We start from the raw sequence: 24334 nt of genomic DNA, 5'->3' as shown, positions 1-24334 counted from the left end.
TGTTTGTTGCAGAAGAGGCTAGTCTTGTGCTTACAGGAACACAAAGAACACACTACCTTATTTGGTCTTTTTTTTCTCTTTTCAAAAGGTATACCACAAGCCAGGAGAAATACTAATGTTTTTCAGAGCTGTTGTACTTTCAGCTCCAACTATACTTCCAACTGTGGTTTGTCACTGCTGGAACAGATTGGTTTAAGTGGTGTGTCATGTCTACAAAGTCATTCATTAGCTGTGTTTATATAGAAAAACAGGGGCACATCAGCTATATAATCCTACATATAGGCTATATCTGTACTATAGGAACCCAATTAACACATTGGGTTTGGTTTCTGTTACATTCTGTACAAAACACTTACCATAAGATATACCTTAAGAGACTTTCCTTAAAGCTTCATTTCTTTTGTGACTGATCTGATATTCAGGTCCATTTTCTAAACTCATCCACGGTGATAGAGGTATTTCTTGAATATGGGCAACTGTCTTCATTGCCATATTTTGTTTGACTTCCCAGTGTTCCTGTGCCTTGTGAGGACCTGAGACAAGATTTTTAAAGCCATCTCACCACAAATATCTATATTTGTCAATGTACATAGTTTTTTACAAGTAATCATAAGAATCATAATTCCCCCCTGTGAAGTTACCCAGCTAAAATAGTTACAATGCCTTTTCCTCTCCAAATGTGTGTGTTTTATTCATCTGGGTATTATAATTGTCTCTAATTATGATTTTTTTTTTACTCTTTTTCAACTTATTTGTAAAATGTATATACTTACTAGTGGTAACAGTCTTGGATTTTGCTCGATAAGTATCTGTTTTTCAACTAGAATGAGCATTTCTAGCTGGCATCATCAAATAATATATTCAAGCATTAAAAATAAGTAGTAAGCACTTAAACAATTTAACCACTATTTCATTGATCATGTCTGATTTACAGAGAATGAATAAGCATAAAAATTCTTCTCTTCAGTAAAAGATGAAACTGAATGTAGTGTTGTTTTGTTAAAACTGAGACCCCTGCATTCAAAATTGCTCTTAAGGCAAAGTTTTATGTAAAGTACTTGCAATAAAATTGATTTAATTATCAAAAGTTCAAATAAAACCTCTAAGGACAGCCTACAGGATATATAATTTCAGAGGGTACACTTAATTTATTAGTAGAAGACAATGGACTGTGTGTGGTTGTTGAGCTACCTTTTAATTAGATTGAACTTAATTATTAAGGTAAAATTTAATCACCTCTTCTGCACTTCTTTTATAGTTCAGATTAACTAATACTACTGTATGTCCTCTGGTGCTTCCATAAGTAGAATATTTTTGTTAATTTTGTAAAGTAAAATTAATTTAGTAAAATATTAATAATATAATGTAAATAAGCAACAAAAATTACAGTAATGAGACCTACACTGATCACAAGCAGGAATCCCTATACTGTACACTGCATTTGCAAGAAGACCTCCTGTCTCTAATGATGGGCCTTCACAGAAGAAGAGCAAAAGTCCTAATATCGGATAATGAACATATGAGAGTTTATGAGAAGTAATTTTGGACTTTTACATTTTTTATGTTACATTTTACAATTAATTGTGGACCATTTCTATTAGTTTACTCATCGAGAAATTATTCTACATTGTAAAGAGCAGCTGACATAAAAAAACCTACAAAAATGTAATGAGGCTTTATTACATCAGCAAAAACATATAAAATTACCAAGCAACCAGTTCCAAAATTTTTATTTCTACAGCAAGCTAGTAATAGTTACATTAATTTTCATTGAAGCTGATTATGTACACACCATCAGAAATGTATTGACTGGTGTCTTGTTTTGATTCTGGGTAACCTAAAAGTGGTCTAACCAAAGTTTAAACCACAATGCAAAGTTTAAATGACCATTAAAGCCTGTACTAAAAGGCTGTAAAGCTCTTGACCTTTCTGTTGACCCAGGTAAGACACAGTCGCTGTCCTGGCAAAGAGGACCTTCTAAAAGTCAGTGGCCTGTTCACACTTTTAAGCAAAGATATTTAACATTCATCAGGGATGTGACTCCAGTCTTTGTAATGCAGTCGTATATGCCGAATGTGTTGCAGTGTACCTACTTTGATGATGTTATGAGTTGGAGATGTGACAAACATAATAGACTAACATCTGCACTGCCTAAAAAATGCAGCATATATATATATCCAAATCACTTAATGCAGCATATATATATAACCAAATCACTTAAAGATTTGCAACATCATATATATATATGATGTTGCAAATCTTTAAGTGATTTGGTTTGACACTTCATTTTTAGAGAGTTCAGTTCATTTCAGACAGTTTAGATGTTAGTCTGTTAGTATACATATATATATATATGGGATGGGTTAAAAATATGCCAGGCTTTACAGTGTTTTGAAGAGAACCCTGATGTTGGGACTGAAGTACCTAAAGAACAACATGTTGCATGCTTAATGTTTTTCGATTTAAAATTGATGGCATTGCTTTTTTTCAGTTTAATGTCAAATATAAATATGGACAGCTGTGTTTGGCAAAGACAGTGGTTTCAGGAGTTGGTGCTGAACATGATTTATGTTAGCAAAATCCCAACAATGCTTTTGGATATGCTGAAAGCAAGCTGAATTCATGCAGCAGCTGCCTTTTATAGAACAACATAGTTTATTTTCTAAAAGTTGTAATGAAGGGGTCCAGAAAAAAAAAACAGTTTATTGTACATGCTTGAAATTACCATCATTGTGTTGATTTCATTTTACTATTTAAACAGGTCATGGCTTTGTAACCGAAACACTTTAATCAAAGCAAGTACTATATTACTATACTACCATTTTCATGATTTCAGCAGTGAAGATATTTATAGTGCACAAGAGAATAAATGTGTTTTAGGTGTTGGGGAAATGTGTTCAGAAATAAATGTGTTCACTGGTCCCTGCCAATCTAATTTGTTTCTGGTGGCATCTGATTAGTCCTTCAATAACCATGATTACGAGACAAGTTCCATGTTTTCTCAGCTGACATTCAGTGGAATCTAGCTGCAGGCCACCAATTAGCAATCCTCTGCTCCCTAATAACAAAAACATGGCCTAGCATTCATGAACTACATTTAATGGGAATTATTACTTCTCACCAAAAGGGCATGTTTTCTTTGCATCCTTAGGGAATGATCTTGTAATTGTAGTCTGGAAAATAAAACATATTTTACCAAAGTATAATGAATCCGTTGGTAAAGCAGTTAATACTTAATACTGATTTTAAAACTGATCCTATTGGGCTTTAAAACTGATACTATTATCTATGAAATGTTCTGATCTTTTGTTAACTTGGCTGGTATATAGCAACTCTCAACCTGAGGATGGACTGAAGCCTTTGTCCCCCCATCCCCCTCAGTGTAATTATCAACAAAGGCCTTTAATGTGCCATGGTTTCAAACCTTCTACAAACCATGAACAAATGTTCTTTTGATGCCTGCTACTACAATACAGTAGGAGAAAGTAGCCATGACAAATGTTTATTTTCACAGCAAGGGTCCCCTTTCTTTCCTGAAAGATCAACATAAGCTGCTTTATTTTCATTAATTGTTCAGACAGATACCACAATTTTGTTTGGTAGCATTCTCTTTAATAGTCTTCATATTCTGACTTTCAGTGAAGACATGAAGCATCTGTGAAGAGGTGTGGAGACACATTCTTATTAGAATCTACAATCTTGGCTCCTTATTATAATCTTGTTTCACATTGTAAATGCTGCATCATTATTTCATATTGTAATTACAGTAGTCCATCATACAATAGACCTTTTCTAATCATTGGATCAAGGGAAGTCTGAATAAACCATAAGTCTTTCTAACTTTCATCTTTTTACTTTTAAGTTTAGATGACAGAATTTGACTTATGACTGAGAAGAGAAATCAAATAAAACATGTTGAAGTTTATCAGCTATCATGATCCAAAGTTTGACTAAATTACTTAATCTTCCATAGTACTTTAGCAGGTTTTGCTGAGAATGATCTCGAATCTCATCCAGACAGTGAAAAAACAACTGAAACAACTGAAAGGATTCCTCAACTCTGTTGGGGAATATCCATGTATTAAAGTCTGTGCTACTGAACAGCAGTACATAACATAATACTTTAAACTGGGTGATTTCCACTGGCAAAATATAACAGGAAAATTTAGATTTCTATTTTTACATTTCATTAAGTGATTAAAGAACTTATTACTGTTACAATTTTAAAATCTCAAGTTCTCAATATACTCCAAATGTTTTCCTATAAAGGATCCAGTAACATTCAGCTGCATTTTCAGCCCCTGGTGATTTCTGTTTCAGCATCAGTTACATCGGGAGTTTCAGCATCAGCTGAAATTCATTACATTAAACAGCTGTGGATCTCTGTTGATCTCTGTCCAGCTCAAAGCTGTGAAACTGCTAAACACCCATGGAAATATAACCATCTTAAAATTATGTATGTCAATTTGAGGAATACTGAAAAAAAACCCCAAATGCCTTTCATAACTGGGTGAAAGTCAGGCAGGGCAGAATCATGATGACTCATCACTCCCACTCTGGCCTCCAGATATGGGCTTTTCTGTCTTAGAAGAGTAATCCTTAGCAGAGGTATAAATGGCTTAAAGCAAAGACCTGCCTGTGTTATATTAGAGATGATGGACCACTGTGTCTGTAGTGCTGGAAACATCACAATCTCTGTTTCCTGTCTATACACCTGTTCAGCCTGCCTCCTTTCCATCTCTAGAAATGATTTGAGAAGCAGCAAATTGATGAAAAGCAGCAAGCACACACACACACACACACACACACACACACACACACACACACACACACACACACACACACACATGCGCGCGCGCATGCGCACACACGCACACACACATTTTGGATTATGTAATGTGGCTTTTCACCTTATTCATGATAGCTGAAGGCCAAGTTGGCCAGTATGAAGTCAAGCGATGGATATTCAACACTGCTTCTTCCCTTTTATCTTATTGCTTTTAGTCTCCTGGTGCATTTTGCACCTGGCTATTAACATAGGTTGAGATAAAAAAAGATCTGGCACACAGTTTGACATTTTTTTATTGATGCTTTTGATCTAATCAAATCTATAACACATGTAGAATGAACTTACAGTATTAATTTGTGTCCAGCTGGACCCAACACACTTTTGGTGTTAGTTGAGCACTTAGGTTTATGCTGTGTACAGAGGGAACTGAAATTAAACATTTGCAGTAAGAAAAGGAAAAGTGCAAATGGATTATCTTATTTCAATACTAATGTCAGATTTGAAAGGTTATATATTGTATGTCCATAATTTTTTTTACTAAAAGGCTGAATGTTTTTCACATTTTACTGAATGTGTAATTATATGTCACAAAATGGCATAAAATTCTGTAGTCAGTATCTTAAAAGTGAAGCAACATCAGAGATTTTGGAGGACAAACGAGTCTTAGCTTTGAGTGTGGGAAGATACTGCCTGAAAGCATGACCAAACAGAAAACAAGCCCAACATAGCCAGCACCCAGCTGAAAACTGGTGCTGAGGCAGCTCTTTTCCCTCTGCCAGGCCACGCCAAACAAACCTCGCCCAATGAGCTCACCCGCACTCGGTCCAGTGCAATTAAACCCTGTGGTCCCTAAGTCAGATGTGCAACTTTTAAAAAAATTTTGGAGGGCAAAAAATAACACCAAAGTTCTTATTAATGATAAGCGAGTAAATTGAGGTGAAGTTGCAGTGTTAATTTGCACGGATGACAGAAGGTAGTCAGCCCGCAAAATACATTTATACTACTTTAGAAATGTTTTTTTTACAATGTTTATACAGTGTACAACACAGAATTGGCATCTTTGTATTTGCTATATGTTAAAAGTGACACTGCAAATAGACATGTACCAGGCCTATAGCTTTTACTTTACTTGTCAGATCCATAGGGACCGTAGTGATGACGACTCGTGCTTCAATTCCCTTACAGAAGTCTTTAATCATAAACTGTGGGTAAAGAAGTCAAATAAAGTTTGCAAATAGTACAAATTGGAAAATCTGCTCTAAATGAAGATATAAAAGTAGCCAAAGTGTTATAGCTACAATTACTGGTTGAGACACTGAAGAAAAGTATGCAGCTGTGAAGCCAGGTAACATGCCACATACATGCCACAACAAAAAAACAGAGTGATTCAATAGACTTACACAGCCCAAGAAAAAGACACAGCTTTTTGATTTTAGGCAGCTTTAGCCAAACACTGATCATGTGCCAATGGTTTTTGCTATACTGAGTTGTCTTTCATGGTGCATTATAAAGGCTCACCATATGTTCCCCTCAGGATCCCTGTTTCTAATTTGTCCTTTATCCCACTTTATTAACACAATAAGGCAAATAGTGGGTGATGGAGGGAGGATGCAACCATCAAAAGAGGGAAAGGGGTTAACACTTTTTTGATCTTTAATTAATGAGGGTGGTTTAACTTTTTCACTTCCCAGACAGAGTTACATGTGTGGCCATTAACCTGCTCAGGATGAAGAGAATGGCAAGAAAAATGGCATTAGATTAATAAGTGTAATAGCTGTTGTCCTCAGTTTTCACAAACCTACTCTCACCCAAGCCCATACATGCATGATGGCTGGAATCATGGACACATGTAAATTATTTGCTGTTCATCAGCTCCAGATAAGCTGCTGTGTTACTCATCTGAGTACCTGACTCATTTAAACAATATATTATTTGTCATGCTTTCAATCATTTGGGGGATTTTGTTCATTTGTGCCACAGGCAAACAGGTGCTCAGTTAGTGGGCAGCTGAGAAAAATGAACAAGTATCTCCCACTCTCTCCCTTTCTCCCTCTGAGGAAAAAAAGGACTAAATGACCTGACCATAAGTGCTTCTAGGCCTGTAATTTATTTGATGTGAATGTCAGCAATACTTTAATATCCAAAAAAGAAAAAAGGTTTGAGGGTGGAGCACAGGACTGATTATAGAAGTGTGAGAAATGCTCACAGGCCACATGGGGCCCAAGGCTATGGCTAACCACTGAACCCCAGGAGCAGGCATCCTCTGTGCCTCCTGGCATTTAAAAGAGTACAGCTCCGCATTGTGGCCACTCTTCAATGAGAGGAAGGAGAAAAGGAGCGATGGAGAGGGAATGCTGTGGTTCAGGAAGGCTTGCTCTCATTAAAAGCAGTGCAGCGACTGGACCATTTCTTTAGAACATGTTTGGTCCATGGCAGTTGCACTGTGTAACACAGTGCTGGGAGCACGAGTAATAATTTCTATATGTAAGTGATACAGTTGTTAGATATGCTTATAAACCACTCAATTATATTAAACTAAATTAAACATAAAGGCTTAAAATCAACATGCATAAAAAGATGTTATGCCCAAAATAAGAAAAATGTAAAACCTATCTTATAGTGTGAAAGCTTTCCGAAACATTGCATCCTAAATGTTGTATTGGTCCGATCCTTTCAATTGCCATCAGTGTCATGTTTGCTTCATTTTCAGCCAGTGTACCACATACACCTGCAAATGATTTGAAGTGTTTAGTGTTTAGCCTAAATGATTAGCCTATGGGGCTAAGAACAGGCTCTGCCATGGCACTTTATCAGAGAGGGAGGGAAAGAGTGAGGGAAGGAGGGAGAGAAAGAGAGAGAGAGAGAGAAAGAGAGAGAGAGAAAGAGAGAGAGAGAGTGAGAGACTGAGAATGAATGAATATATAGATGACTAAGTGAATATTGCTTAATTATTTCATACCTACAAAAGATCCCAAAATGAGATCTAGTCTTTTATGCTGAAGAAAGCCAGAGAAGCTGGTAGTGAACTAATGTGAGCTAATTATTTTGGGATAATAAAGTGAATGCGGCTTTTCATAAGACGAACTCCCATAATGCAAATACCTTTCCATATCATATTATTAAATCAAGACAAAATCTAAATGCTTCAGCTGATCAGACTCTTATTACAGATTCATTTGTTTAATAGAAATTTTGTTGGCTTATTGCAGAAATAATTTTAAGACAGTATAACTATACTTGTATTACTGTTATTACTGACTCTGCTCAAAAGAAAAAAAAATTGTAGAATCATGAAGATAAAATGCATTTGTTTGTTATCTTAAGTTGTAATCTCATTTACTTTTTCATATTGATGACCAGAATTCTCTTGCTTGTCCTAGGTTTACCAAGTCATATACTCATTCTCTCCTAAATTGTTTTGTCCAGCTGCAGAATGATTAGGTAAGGTTGTCTAAATTCCTCCAGTCTTCCCAGCAAATGTATTACATACTGTGGTATGGATTTCTTGTTTTGACAGTATATGTAAAAAGAAGGATCATTTTTAAAATGCTCTAATAAAATCAAAATCAGATCTGAAAAATGTCAGTTTCCATACTTTTCATCATTAAGGTTTTAGGTTCAAAAGATTTAAATAATTTAAACAAACATATAGGAAATGCCCATAGTTCTGATTTCTCAGTTACTGGAAGAAACTTTGAGGCTGTTTGTTGTCAGACAGAGATTGGTTTAGCAGACAGATGTGTGTGTATGGAGACCTAAATTTTTGCCTTCAAATACTAAGCGTTATTGGAGAACAAAGGCGAGAAGTATGAATTAAAAAATTTTGCTCTGCTTCCCTCTGTGCTCTGAAAATGTAATGTAGTAGCAAATAACTGAAGACAGACAAATGTATCTGGGGAATACATGCATCCCTTTCACCTCGATTGCTATCTGAAAGCCACTGCCCCTACAGGAGTATGTAATATTACAGGACTTATATAAGACCTGTTTATTCATTGGAGCTTGTTTTGCCATGCAGTTTCCTTGAATGCTTAAGTCTCTCAGGCTACATATATATATATCACCCGTGGAACATGGCAGTAACAGAATAGCAAGGCGTGAGTGTATGTTGACAGGCAGGTTTATTAAACAAAAAAAAGCACTTTAGCAATGCAGAACAGTACTGATGGCTTTGGAGACAACAGAGACACTGGGGTTAATGTGAAGCGCTGGTGGATGGTACCTGTGGGTATAAATAGCTAAATGAAACAAGGAACAGGTGAGAATTATTTGGACCAGGGAAGTGGTCGAGATGTGTGATTGGTGGAAGTGTGTCTTCCTGGCTGGGCATTGACTGGTGTGTGACAACCTAGAAGGCCTGGTAGCGCATGATGCTAGTAACACCAAGGTCATGGGTTCAATTCCCAAGGATCACACATACTGTGTTACAGATAAATTAATGCAAGTTGATCTGGATTGATGTGTTTGCCAAATGCTGGAAATATAAATGTATTTTAATTAAAGGTCTAGATTGGGTGTTTCCCAGTTACAGGCCATGCAAAGCAATTGAAATCAGTACATGATTACTGAATAGCTCAGCAGAGAATGGCCATGTTCAGATTATGTCCAGGTGCACATGTCTCTACAAGGAGAGCCACTGTTATAAAGTTGATAACGAGGCATAATTACCATTTTACTTATATCCTTATCAGATTTGTTTAAAAGATGTTTGTGAGTAACACTACATTATGGAAATTTTAGAAACATCTCTTCAGTGGGTCAATTTTTAACTTGCAAGCTACATGTGTTACATTCAGGTTGTTGCTACTCACGATCAACAACTATACTTCTGTTTGAAACTGAAAAACATCTTTTTATTGAGCAGCAGCCTATGAGGACTTGTCTTTTCTTAAAGACTTATCAGATTTGAATTTGTGGCTTGTTTGTCCTCAGCTGCTTCCATTTTTCTTCTTCCCCTTTTCTTGTTCTTTTTTGTCTTTTTTTTTTTTTTTTTTTTTTGCCAGAGACAGCTGGTCATGTCATAATTACAGGCGTATTCAGTTCTAGGTTCATTAAATGTCTTGGAGAGCATCCAGCTCATGTGTAATAAGTCTGCAGGGGCATCAAAGGCTCAGATGTGGTTAACAGCATAGGGCACGTAGTTTGGTAAATCACAGCTGGAGACACAAATCAGGAAATTCTCTATTAGCTTTTTAAAGCTTTTGTGGAAAAACGACTATAATCATTTTTGCCTATGTGGGTTTGTAAATGCAATTAGAGTAGCCATGGCTTGAAGTCTGCCATCCTGGTTCTGGAGAGTCAGTGTTCATATGCTCCGATCACAGCTTTAGTTGCTACAGACAGCAAAACAGCAAACACATTACAGTCAATACTCATAGGACCTTTAATAAAAAAAGGTTAATGCAAATTTTGACATATCCAGAATATTGATAGAAATTGAGGATCCATTTTATAGATATAACAGACTGTGGAGAGGAGGTCATCAGTTAATGTGACACCTGGGAGAAGACTCAAGTTCTGTTTGTCAAGGGAAAATTAGATTTCAATTTGATTTCAGAATTAGATTTCAATAAAATATTGTAAATGCAGTACACAGAACAACACAAGAAACATACTGTGAAATAGCATTGTTATTGCTTACCACATGTTTACACATGACTCGAAAGGCATTGGGAATTTAGAGATAGCACATATATTCACCCACACATGCCTTAATTCAGGGGCAGATCATCGTGTACAGGACATGACTATTCTATTGTGTCCAGTTATGAAGTGTGGCTTTCAAATCTTATTTGAAATTACAACAACCATTACTAATTAAAATGATTTCCTTCTCTGTGACTCAAACTAATCTGCTTGCTTTGAATTGAACTGACAGAGTTTTTGGCAAAATTGAATGACCTACCAGTTTACGTGAAAACAATGCAATGAAGAGTGAACAATTCAAAGCAATTGTGGCAGAAACAGTTTTTGGGGGGACTGTAGTTTTCTCTTGCAAAAACAAACCAAGTATTGCCACCTGTAAGTCACAATATCTGTATCATACTTGACTGTCGTAAATAACTCAATAACACAACCTAAAATTTGCAGTAAAGACATCCATCTTATTTAGACTCTTGTTATCTTAAGATACCTGTCCCATAATTGTGTTGACTTTGATATGTATAGCTCAATTTTACATTTGGTTTATAAGTGATCGATAATAAAGCCTAATAATAAAAGAAGAATTAATAGCTTAAATTAAAATATAAATGATATAGTATTCAATGGCCTATTTAGGCAAATACCAATTGAGTGGGAACGATTAGAGTAAGTACTAAAGCAATTTTTGTTCGTACGAGATCAAAGGGTCATCTTACATCTTAGCTTAGCACCTAAAAATATCTTCTAGGAGAGCCGGATCAAAGCGCGGGCAAGCTTCAGTCCCGCCCCATCGTTTAGCGTAGACAAATCAAAAGGAGGAGCTTGTCCAGAAGCGCAGCACCAAGATAAACCAACTACTCAGCGTCTGTGGGTAGTGTCTCGGGTTTCATAGCGTGTTGTGCACATCGGACAGCAGCAGGACAGTTAGTGAGAAACTTGCTTACCACTCTGCACAAGAGAGTCCAATCAGATGGCAAGACTAGTTCACACTCCAGACAAGTAGAACTTTCTGTCTACTCGAACCTATCGTCAGTGCACCTGAACAAGAAAGATGCATCTGTTCAGTTGGTTTTAAAATTTGTTTTCCTGATGTGAAAGAGAGTCATTTAACGGCATTGTTTGCTCAAAGCGACTCTTGGACTATAGTTTTAATCACGTTGTTTTAAACCCTTGTTTATATTCCTTCTGATAAATAGTCTGCAGGAATTTTGTAGTTAAATAAACCTGGAAAAAATTAGCTCAGATGCCTCTCACAAAAATGGAAGAAGACATGAAATGGAAAGTTTCACCTCAGTCAATCGAGGAGAGGACTTGCACCGAGCATCCATGCAAAAACCGCTTTTGGACAAATAGGATAGACCTCTCCGCCATATCAGTCTGTACTGCACTATCTTTGATATCGTTTGGAATTTGTATTTTGGTATACCTGAGAACTTCGGAGCTGCAGTCTAGGGTGCTTAATTTGGAGAAGCAGAGAGTTCCTCAGCTTTCGGACTGGATGTCCCTCGAGCAGGTGGAGCCCATTCTCTTAAGCCGTTTGGGTCAGATGTTGGAAGAGGTGAGTAAACTGATGTTAAATGTATTTGTTTATTTGAAATTGATTCAAGAGAAGTTTAACCCAGATTTTGACGATGATAATTGAAGTTTACATAATGAATGACAGTTGATGGTTGTGTTGTATTACCAGGTGAGGTAGCAAGCAGAATAACTCAGAGCACGCTTTGTAAAATGCGGCTCGGTGTAGAGTAGTGCAAATCTTTTACAGGCAATGTATTTTATTTTGTTGACAATCTTTCAATGTTTAGAATATTTAAATGATGTCTCCGTAAGACTTAGTATAAGTAGTAGACTAGTATTTATTTTGAGTCGCTTGAAAACGACACTTCATCTGTAATCAACTGAACGGTAATATTATAGTACTAGGTAATTAAACTTCGAAATATCCGATAAAGTAATCAATATTGTATCAAATATGCCACTTGGTTGTTTGAAAAACATTGTATGCTATTACAAAACAGCGTAAACGATTTAGGTGAAAGAATAAGTGCGGTATTCTGGTGCTTTCAGTGTGAACGTTTAAGGTACATGACAGTTACCACAACTATACAGTTTCTACTCCCTGTTTAACTGCCTTTTCTCTTTGCTTATACATTGTTCACTTTCACTAGGCACAGTTGGGCATATGACACTGCAAAGCATTCACCGGCAAACCCCACTTTGGCAAACACCCGAAAGATGCCTGCTTTTAGGACAAATATGTGCATGCGCATCTAAAAAAAAGCGTGCACGCGTGCATGGCTGGCGGGTGTTTTTTTTGTTTGTTTTTTTTTAGATCCGTAGCTGTCTAACTGATTTTACCGTTAAATAAACAAAATAAAATTTGAGGAAGTAAGCAGGCTTCCCACCGATAAAACATTTACATTGCAAGTCCATAGATCCCGAATTAAGCCCTACTCTGGTTGAACACTTTGTCTTACTTTGGTAAATATGAAAGTTAAAGTAATGACTCATCTCTTTGTTTAGTCTGGTTTATATAAATCAAGGTAACCGCTGTGATGCAATAGCAAATGCCATTAATCATCCTCACACGCTTACGTATTTTCTATTTCACAGTGTGTGGTTTTCGTATTCAAATAGTTTCATTTTAATTTCTAATTCCTGTGATGCCCAGTCCTTTTGAATCTACAGCAGCAGTTGCTGAACATTCGCTGTGGCTCTTCAGCAGTATTGCAATAGAAAATCCCAAACTATAAGCAAAGCTGTCCCATCTGGAGAACACACTGAATATCTTGTTGCACAAGTCAATATCTCACCTTTAAAAAAGCCTGTTTCATTTCTGTGATCAAGATGCACTCAGTAGGTTCAGCACAAGCTGTTTGTGTGGGGACCTGTGGAGATCCGAGCTTGAGATGGTGAGGTGGAGAAAAATGAGATCTACAGTCTCCTGTAGCTATGCTTTCCACACAATGTTCTCTGATAGTCTCTCACCCAGCAGTGCGTGAAGTATGTTCTGCACGTATGTGTTCTGGGCAGGTAGTATTTTGCTCTCTGCATCTATGGCCTTAGTTATTAAAGATGTGGGGACTCCTGAGGCTGGTCAGTGCATGAAACCTGTAATGTGTATTGGTGAAGCAAAGCAGACTGCAGGAAAGGCAGCCAGACTGTCTCAATGGTACTGCAGGAAGGCTGGAGGAAAGTGAGGTGCGACTCACTCTGGGGCCAGCCTACTGCTGAAAATGACTTCTTATTAATTTCCAGTCATTAGTCACTGGGAGGGGGAAAGATATGGCTATAGTTTGAATTTTTTCTCTGGTTTGTCCAGGTTACCGTCATCTAAACTACACTACTTTTATGTTCAGTGGCTTCATTTAGGGCACACAGACACAAACATTTACTTTAATACAAACTGTATATTTAAGTGAGACAAGTTACTGAAAAATAATTTATATAATTATTTATAATAATTTATATAATTTATATAATTAGAAGAAAAATAACTTATAGGCTTTAAAATTCTAAAATCAAGAGGTTTATATTAGATCAGTTGTAGTGTTGAAACAGACCTGAGAGAGGAGATGAGAAATACAGAGAGAGACAGAGAGAGAGGAGAGAGAGAGAAACATTGACAGAAAAAAGAGAGAGAGAGAGAGAGAGAGAGAGAGAGAGAGAGAGAGAGAGAGAGAGAGAGAGAGTAATGCAGTTTCCCTGGCTGGTAAGGCTGGGGGTCTTAGTAGTAATCAGACATTGGAACTGTAAAATGTTTTGTCATATTTTAAAAATAGAATGCTAAAACCAGATCAAAACTGGGGTTTGTGTTACTGGAGAAGTTGGGAGGCAGAGAGGCGGAGAATGCCACTTCCCTCTGTACCCCAGCCCTAAAGCACCCTGACAGCAGCTGCCTCTTCACCATCACAACAACCACAGCCCCCACCTGCCTTTTGCATGCTCTGCATCCTGTAATTCCACAGTTTTACGTAATACGTACTAATAATATTCATAATTATAATCAGTGTAATTACTACAATCTTTTTTCTCTGTATTTGTGCTCTGTTTGTTCAAATTGGTAGGCTTTTTAACACAGTGTGAGGGCTTTGACTTTGAAAAAGGTGCAGGTCTTTCCTGGTTATTTCTATTAAAAACATATTTGACTGATATGTCTTTTGTGTATTCATTCCCCCATAACCCTTTCATTTGGTCTCAAGCCAGATCTTAGACATTGAAACGTGTGAATATATTCCATATTTATCGATGATAAAGACTTTACAATATAATTACAATATTCCCATGGAAAAAATGGATTGGGCAGGGTTGGCACACCTTTCAAATCATAATCCATTTTCCAAGTCTTATTCTACTTGCTCAATAACAGCCTGTTGCTTATCCCATATATTACAGTACACTGTCATGACATTGTTCTTCTGTGTGTCCTATCCTTGTTAATCTTTGCTGGCTCTATTTATGTTTTACGAGACATTCAACTGTACTCCAGCTGACTGCAGTGTTGTGGAAAAAATCTGATCACTTATTTGGTTTGAAGCTGTACTGCGTAAAGACATTTGCAGCTGGGAGGATGCCCTGCCAGTGTCATCCAAATAAACCCCTGGAACGATTTGTGGTTAACATAAACTGGGGCAAGAAAATTTGCCTGATAGCACCCTGAAAAAGATTTAGCACATGGTATTTAATATTAGATGACTGAGCCATGACTTGTACAACTTTGCCATTTCATGGACACATTTAATGAGCTGTTTTCAAGCTTTGCAATAATAATATTGACAGTCATTGAAAGTTATCACCAGAGTCATGTGACTTTAGAGTGGCAATTTCTGTCACATCTGTCTCACTTTAATGATGTACTAAGTTCTCTGTTCCACATAGAAACCCTTTATTATCATTAGGAATGCTAGTCCATAGATCTGAATCATATTAGGTAGTGATACTTTTGTTACTTTGGAAACCTGTTCATTGCATTCCATATTCCACATTTGGTCTCTACTTGTATAAATTACTTTTGTAAATCACAACCTAAGTCATTAAATTGTCCATTACCTGGTTATTGCACTATAAAGTTGATCTTTGAAAGGCTAGAATAGAAGAGCACCCATGTAGTAATATGGCAAAAAAGGAGGTTAATGTAGCTACAGCATTGACCTGTATGCTGATATTGTTAATAAAGTAACTAACAAAACAGCTGCACCTGTCAGTGCACACAGACCACACACCCATCTCTGCTAATAGCATGAGTGGCTCCATCTGCTATGCAAGGAGAATGTATGGAGTGTTTCTGGGAAAGGTCATACTTCCAACTATAATATTTATCTATTCAGATTGTTAAAAACAGACCAAATTGTGCTTGTCTTTATGATATTTTTGTTGTGCTGCAAATGTGCAGATAAGCCTGACTTCTAGTGCTTTCCTTGTATAACTGAATATCAAAATCTTCTTTGTTCTTTTGCAGAAGTTAGACTCTCGTCTGTCGAAGACTCGTGAGATTCGGGATACCACCCACAACTGTCTATGTCCACCAGGTAGGTCTGATGTAACATTCGGAACCACCCATTTCTCCCTTAACCCAGCCCATTCATACTGTCTGTAACACACTAAGCTAAAGTTCTCAAGAGCTCTATGCTTCCTTTATCTAATATTCTCTTAAATTTGTTTAAGCCATTGGCAGAGACCATTTAACACCAAGTCCATTTACAAAAACATTTACATTCACAGCATTTAGCTGACAATTTTATCCAAAGCGACTTACAATTATGAGTACAATTGAGGGTTAAGGGCCTTGCTCAGGGGCCCAACAGTGGCAACTTGGCAGTGGTTGGGCTTGAACCAGCAACCTTCCAATTACAAGTCAAGGACCATCTTCTGTTCCAGTGCTGACATATATGTGATGGCTGCTAATGTTAGGCAGAATTGTGGAATAGAGACAATGCCAGTTACATTCCATTTCCCTCTGTAATTTAAAAGGTAGTTAACAGTCAGTGTAAAAAAAAGTCCTTTCTAGTTAATCCCAATGTTAGCTCACAGGACTGCGCTTGTGCCCTCACTGTGGTGACAGGTGTAGTCGTATTTCGGATGCTGTTTGCAGTCATTGGCTTTCACTTGGGTTCGGGTGGACTATAATGCAAACCAGAGTGATGTTATGGCATCATCTTGGCATTCCCGGGCAGATGGAACTGTCAAAAAGATCTGTTGCTCATAGAAAACAAGTCCAATTTGCTCTACAGGGTCATGTTTAATAAAATAATCAGGCTAATACATGACTGAACACAAAGTATGGTCTAGACATATGAAAGTGTTGAGAAAATGGTGAGTGTGTAAATATAAAAATAAGAATTTTGGGGGGTGTTACAGTTTGGTTTCTAAACCATTTTCATCTCAGCATGGTAACTGTGGTTTTCAATTATCTTCCTTTTTGTTAACAACAGAACCCATAGCTTGCTTACTGTAAGTAACTTGTAAGAGTTTCACACACCTGTAGGTACAACACTATATTCATTTATTTTCACTTCCCAAAGTCATTAACAATGTTGTGTTTACCCATGCATACTTTATTTTTTTTCTTTCTTTCTTTGAAGAAAAATCTTCTATATAGCATAGGTAAAATAAACAAAATAATCATACAAAATATGAAAATTAAATGGTGTAAATGGTGTTTGGGAGCATATATATTAAAAACCTAAAGGAAGCAGCCAAATGTCCCTTTAAAATTATGATAATTCTATTAACTGATGTTTGCTTAGTTCTAATGTTCTTTAGCACCATCTATCTCCTAGGTTTAATGATACTATCAAAAAAGAAAATAAATGCAAATGTTAATATTAGGTTTGAATGCTGATTATTTTATTAGTTAGGAAATTTTGTATTGTTTATGCTTTGTTAAGTTTGAGTTTATGAATATGGATACTATATGAATATATATGCATATGTAGCACTCTCTTTGCTTCTTTACAGCATCTGCTGTCTGTCAGTCATTCCTGCAGGCAGTGTTCAGATAGCTTCCATTCCTTTGTTTATTTTGAGTGCTAAGGGACACGCAGTAGTGGCCCCATCTATGGCTCTTAGAAGCCCCTTGTGACAAACACACACACACATACACACCTTTAGCCTGTTCAGCAACATTTTAATTACATTTTTCGTCTGTCATTTAAATGTTTAAAGGATATTATGCAATTGATTTTGGCAATGAAGTCTTCTGAGTGACAATGTAATGAAAAACTTGGCATCATAGTCTAATACCTAGCATAGTATCATCACTGTGAGTTCACTCATATTAATCAAGTGTACATCGGAGTGGATAGTAACTCTTGTAGAGTTGAAAATGCTTGACATACCTGGTCCAAATCTGTACTGTGACCTCAGTAGTGTTCCGAGCAGTAGATGAGCATGTATAAACATTATCATTCAGCATTTGGTATCAGTGTGATAGTGTCCTAGATAGCAGGTTATGTGTCATAGTGCTGCTAAGGTTTATGATTATTACTGCCTGAGCCATTGGGTGAAACGGAGACATGTAAACATATAAGTATAGTATACTAGTACACATAAAAAACACTGACACATGGATTTGAATATATGTGTGTGAGGGAGGGCTTATCTCTCACAGTACAGTACTGGGCTGTATTATTAAGGTGGGAAAATTTTAGATATGATAACTTCACAGCAATGTATATTCTATGGTAGATATTTCTGTGACATTTCCCAGAAGGACAGAGGCCAACAGCTTTGTTAGGGAAAAGGAAAGCTTCATGACAATTAGATTGAGTCCAGGCCTGAGCCCCTAGAGTTTTCTTGAATCCACGCATTGTTTACTGAGGGCCTCAATGGCATTTTCTTGGACATTGTATCAGGAAAAGTAGAAGAAGAAAGAGACCCTTCAACTTTATGCACCACACATCCCCATCACTCTCATTTCCGCCCCCACCAAAGAATCAACCCCGCTGAGGGATTTAGCTACTTTGTGACAGAATACAGGCTAAAGGCTAACATTGGAAGTCATTGGTGGTAATAGAGGGGCCCATAAGAGTTGGGCTAAAAGGTATATTTTTGTAAACATGCGTCACCCTCACTAGTTTGACCCAAAGTCCTCCGGAGATCCCAGGTGGATATGAGTGCTGTCTGGCTGGGGGAAAGAGCAGAGCAGTCTCATGTCTCTAGGCCTGTGAGGAGATTAACCAGCAGGGAAAAGAGGATAAAGTCAAACCTGTCCCCGGTCACAGGAAGCGAGCTTTAACAGTTTACTTGGCCAGTGGCCGAGGTGACATTTCTAGTGTGTGTGTAACCAGAACCAAGCTTCAGGGAATCTAAGTATGACATCTTTGCCATAACAGCCCCTCTACACTCCCAGCAACAATAAAGTACAAAACAGAACATAGCACAGGATATAAAGGCCAGCCAGGAGGATGCTAATTTCTTGTTTAAGTCTCACTTTAGTTGTTTTACTCTCAGTTTAACTGGTTGCATCTGACATTATTAGAACTGGAAAAGCAAGCATGAACACTGCTGCGTGAACACATTTGGAGTGTTTTATTGTGCAAATTCCACACTGTCTTGTAACAGTGCCCTCTAGTGTTAGGACTTCCACAGGTTGGTGGTGGACATCAAGCACCTGGCATGATGGGCTCTCAGAGAATGCCCAGTGCATAGCATGATGACAGACCAGTGTAGATCGGACTGGATCAAAGAATGTTCCTGGTGCTGTGTGTGTGTGTGTGTGTGTGTGTGTGTGTGTGTGTGTGTGTGTGTGTGTGTATGTGTGTGTGTTTGAGTCTGAGAGAGAGAGAATAACAGAGAGAGAGAAAGGAAGGAAGAGAGAGCAGTTATTCACAAAGCATATTCAAATTAAGATGGTTCAGGAAAGCTATTTAATCCAAATTTAAAATATTCCCCAGATGCAAATCCAAGTAAAAAGGTCAGTCAGCCCTTGTAAACGAGAGACATCCTTTAATCTTCATGCTTGGATCAGGTGAAGAGGTCATTGGCGCTGGTTTATTTAAGGAGTCCCAAGTTCACCTTGACGTGTCTGGTGACAGGAAGAGGCGCTGGCAGATCTCCTTTCCTGTCCAGTGATTACTTTACACCCCAGCTGCCAGGGAGCGCTCTTCCTCGGGGGATAGATGTTGTCTGCTAGCCATGATCAGCAGACATGCAGTCACTGCAGATGGGCATAGAAAGCGTGAGGAATGAGGGCAGACAGGAGAGCATGTGTAAGAGAAAAAAGGGTTTGGACAGAGCAGTGGCAGCTTGAGAGGAGGTGCAAGGCAGACAGAGAGGAGGAGGGAGGGAGCTGGCCCTGAAGAAAGCTAAGGGGTTAGCCATCTGCTTTTTGCATCGATCCTTGAAGAACCTGCCCATGCCCATATTGCCTTTTCTAAATCCTCAGCTGATTTGTATTTTGTTGGGAGAAATTTCACAGTTAATTCCTGATGTCCTTTATGGAGCAACCAGTTTGTTGTAGGTTTGGCTCCTGATAAATTACCATGATAAATAAAATTACCATGATAAACCCTGCCTCAGGGCAGCTCAAAGACATGTACCTGAATGCAAATTACTATGTCTATTTTAGAAGTGGTTATGCAGCATATCAGCACACCAAAGCTTATAGCTCAGTGCTATTCTAGTTTATTTTGTGCATTAGTACTTAATTTATGTTCATTTGAAAGAACACTGTCATACTGCTCAGAATCTAAATTACATTGTGATGTACATTAGGCATTAAATCAAGCCCTAAATATGTATGCCTGCTTTCATTCTGAGCATGTTGCTTGAATAAGTAATTAGAGGAGATGCATGGCCATTCCTCTGTGGGTGGCCAAACGTGTGTCTGTTTAATGCTTCTACAAATAAGTGCATGATAGTGAATCTTTGTAGGTGAAATGAGGTGTAATATAATCCCAATGACACTGAACCTGCTGTGCAACTCTGTTGGTTCGCCTTTAGTGGAGAAAGGAAACTGCTGTATAATAGTGTGGTGGAATTTAGGATAGACAAACACAATGCTGTACTATGTGATTGTGGCTAAACAAACACAGTGCTGTGCTATATGTTTGTGGATATCCAAAAACAATGCTGTGCTATATGATTGTGGATATACAAACACAATGCTATACTACATGATAGTATAAATAAAATGGATAAATAAAACATGATGCTGTGCAATAAGAATTCTATATGGGAGATGTGAAAATTGTTTCCTAGAATTTGATGATGGATTTGGAGGATGAAACTATGTACATTGTTCTGGGAAATAATTTAATGAGTGCACGAAGGATTAATGTGCAAATAATAGCATTCTTCTGTGTTGTTTTCAAGGCTAACATTTTAAAAGCATTAATCAAAAATAATACCACATCCTGAGATACTCTTAATCCCTTAATCTATTATTTTTAGACCTGCTGTCATGATGTTCTCATCCTGTCTAAATTTTATACACTCATACAGTAATCTTTGCCATTTGTCTAATAACTTCAGACAGTACCACCAAAACATATTCCAGACAATATATATTGTAAAATGTGCCTATACTCTTCCATAATGTATTATTGTATATTGAAACAGTATTAAACAAACTGAAAAAAAAAACAAAAAAACAGCTAATTGGTAAGGAACCAAAAATAATTTAATAACAAGCCATGGAATGTATTAGTTGTAAGTGTATCTCTAGACGTTGTTTAAAAAAATAGCGAAAAGCCAAAACAATACAATGGTCCTCTGATCTAAATGATGTACTGATAGCCAATGTGAAGCAATTTTCACCCTGAAGTGAATGCTTCATTCACATACAAAAAGTACTGAGAAACTAAACAACCTAAGCTTCATAATGTTTTTTTAAATTTTTTTTATTATCACATTATAATGCGTCCTGCAAACCAATCACATGTTAAAGTCCCTGGTTGAATTCCACATATAACAATATTTTGTGATATTTTCAGGGGTAAAATAAAGTATTCCATGTACAAACATATAGACATAATAATGAAAATTTTGCTTTCATGGCTTATTGAATAGACTCAAACAGGCATCAGGGAATCAAACAGAAGCGCAGAAAGCTGATCACCCATATCTCTACATTAGATCCTGTGAATATTCCCTAAACACATTATTGAAATGCTCACTTCAAGTGTTACATAATTAGCTTTATAGACCACTAGAGCAAAGAGACCCAGAGTTCAGGTCAGAGCCGGGTGAGTTACAGGCATAAACTGTTGATACTTGTTGATACTTCTGCATTCAATCCAGGCTGTTTCTTATTTGCTCTGTGCTTTTTGGCCATGTATTGAAATTAATATCAATAATCTGACTGTTATGACTCACACACAACTGCAGCCCTGACAATGAAAATAGAGCTCTTCTGAATATCATAAAACATGGCTATCCAATTACCAACATTTCACCAACTGTGAAAAAAAGATAAGATGTTTAATCCTTGTTTATGGTTGGCCTGTATACAGCTAAATCATAACCTGCACTGTCCCATTGGGGACTTGCCAATCTGTAGAAATATAGGTTACTATAAATTTAAAGTAAATCTAATGGATTTACACCAGAGCCTTCTCTGTTTGTGTGTGTGTGTGTGTGTGTGTGTGTGTGTGTGTGTCTGTGTGTGTGCTAGGCCCCTGGTCCCCTGAGGTGCAGCATGTGTTGGCATGGTTTTGCCTGCTGCAGACTTCCTGTGGGCATCAGGGTGCATGCTGCTTTCCAGTGCACTGAGGGAGCCAGATCTTATGTGAACAGCTCTGGGCACATGGCCAAAAACAACACTTTTATTGAATTTGAAAGGAGGAAAATATCTCCCTTTGGAGTCTTTTTTCACTGGGCACGGCAGCCACAGTAGTTGGAATTGTAGTAGCTCATTTCAGAAAGTCATGCATCACCTTTTGCAGTCCAAGGCAAATTATGGACTTGAAAGTTCAGGCGGTTGACGATAACGTCAGCCCCTCACCAAGGCCCAGGTCCTCCTCCACAGGTGAACCAAAACCATTAAATCTTCTAGAAGTTGCCTGAAAATTTCCAGGGGCTTTTTATACATTGTAAATGAGATATGTTAAAATCTGTATGTTATTAAGGACCATTAGAGGCAAGAATTAGTATGTCTGTCTGTGAGCAGCACTGGAGCAGCAGCCCATCTGCTTTGAATCAGCCCTAAAAATTTTTTAATAAGAGTAGAAATTTCAGCTGAAGTTTTATGTGGGATGGAAGCAATAAGCCTTCCAACCATGGAACCATTAGACAAATCCAAGACTTTCTCTACCATGACAGTCATATCTTCCATCATGCCATTTAACTGCTGATTATAATGTAGCTAGGCAGAGCTTCTCAGCAGTTCTTTAACAGTGTGATCTTGCAGTGTGTTTGAGTACAGACCTGAAACCAAAGTGACAATAGCCTGCTTTATAATAGCATTTGAGCAGTCATGATATACAGGGGGAGATGGAATCTGCATTTTCTTAGTTATTCTCCAGGGCCTAAATTTGTCTCAGGGCGATTCTGGAAAATGCAAGCTATATGTAAAGGGCAAAAGGAATGGTAAAGGTCATTACATAAAAGGAGAACCTTTCCACATGGAATCATAGGACTTTAAAAGAAGGTCAAAGTATTGAACAAATCACTCTAAGGAATCATTCTAAGCAAAAGCCCTGACATCACTCCTCTCTTTATATCATTAAGGGCTATAACAGATGTCTCAGCATGGGAATGTCTTACATCGATGCCTTACTTTTGCATTTTATGTCCACATCAGGCATTGATTTTGCAATTCAGCCTTAGATCTTTGCTTGTGCCAATTCCTTTTGAGCTGTCTCCATTTTTTATGAAACCAAAACACTCATGATCAATAACTTTCAAGTAACATGCATTATTAATGTGGGGCTTGATATAATTCTGTCATCATTTAAGTTTATACTAGTTTAATTTGGGTTTTATTAGCATTACATGAAATTATTTCCATTTTAATTCAGTTACATGATTAGTTCCTGCATATATTCACACATACTGAATTCATTTGTTTTTTTTTTCACATTAAGTGTTTAACATGCACATGTATATCTTTTTTGGCATTCGCTAAGTGTTAGGTGAACGATCACCATTCCTGAATGGTACATTTATAGCATGACACATTGTGGAGGCAGCGGTAACAATGTCTTCTGACCTGCTTTATGCCAAAAAGACAATAAGAAACATTAGTAGACTTTCTGCAGGCCATTATGGACTAACAGAAGGGATTTCATGAGTTCTTAAACACTAAAGTCTGTGGCGATTGAAGTGGTTCTGGTAGTGGTGTGGTGTCATATTACAGGCCAAATAAGATCCTGGGGGCTTACCCTGACCCTCAACCTTTCACCCCTCATCTCTAGAATTGCCCACAAGCACTTAGCAAAGGTCAGGTAGCCTACTTCTTTCAATGGACATTGGTACCTTTTGGAGCTGCTGAAAGGCATCTTTACAGATTCTGTAAAGTTTAGTTGATAAGATTATTTTAGAGGCTTATATATTTTATTTTTTTTAGATTTATTTAATTTATTTTTTTTTTAAACTCACACTGGTTAGTCCCCCCCCCCCCCCCCCTTTCTTTTTTTTTCTAGGTGAAGCACTTAGGAACTAATTAGGCCCATTAAATGGATACACAACATTTCCTCCCATTTGATTTGCCTTGTCTGAGACCTGTGTCTTCTGCCTTCCCTTGTTCTTTCATTACTGTTACTCTAATAGAACCCTCTGATTCTTTGGCTTTTTATCTTATTTTCCTCAATGGCCTTCTTATTGTTTTTTTCTGATCTTCCCCTCTTTCCCTGCCTCATGTATTCTATAATCCAAGGCCTATTTTAGATGAAGGAATGATGTTCTATAGCAAAAGAAAAGGAAAAAATACAAACTGATGAAGGTTGGCATGGCTTCTGTTCA

At 37.4% G+C, this 24334-nt stretch overlaps 1 protein-coding gene across 13 annotated transcripts in view; it reads left to right on the top strand.

Moving 5' to 3' along the window:
- Nucleotides 1-11331: 11331 nt before the first annotated feature.
- col13a1 (collagen, type XIII, alpha 1) overlaps nucleotides 11332-24334 on the top strand; it is a 75369-nt gene continuing 62366 nt past the window's right edge. For all 13 annotated transcript variants that reach the window (XM_035531742.1, XM_035531738.1, XM_035531745.1 and 10 more), the window contains exons 1-2: nucleotides 11332-11990; nucleotides 15891-15960. In XM_035531742.1, coding sequence (XP_035387635.1) covers nucleotides 11676-11990; nucleotides 15891-15960 — 385 coding nt within the window. In that variant the 5' untranslated portion in view covers nucleotides 11332-11675. The remainder of the gene's footprint in view (nucleotides 11991-15890; nucleotides 15961-24334) is intronic.

The sequence above is a fragment of the Electrophorus electricus genome, chromosome 11 (genome assembly GCF_013358815.1).
Source record: "Electrophorus electricus isolate fEleEle1 chromosome 11, fEleEle1.pri, whole genome shotgun sequence".
Classification (NCBI taxonomy): domain Eukaryota; kingdom Metazoa; phylum Chordata; class Actinopteri; order Gymnotiformes; family Gymnotidae; genus Electrophorus; species Electrophorus electricus.
The sequence above is the reverse complement of the archived record's forward strand: the minus strand, read 5'-3'. Positions and strand labels throughout refer to the sequence as shown.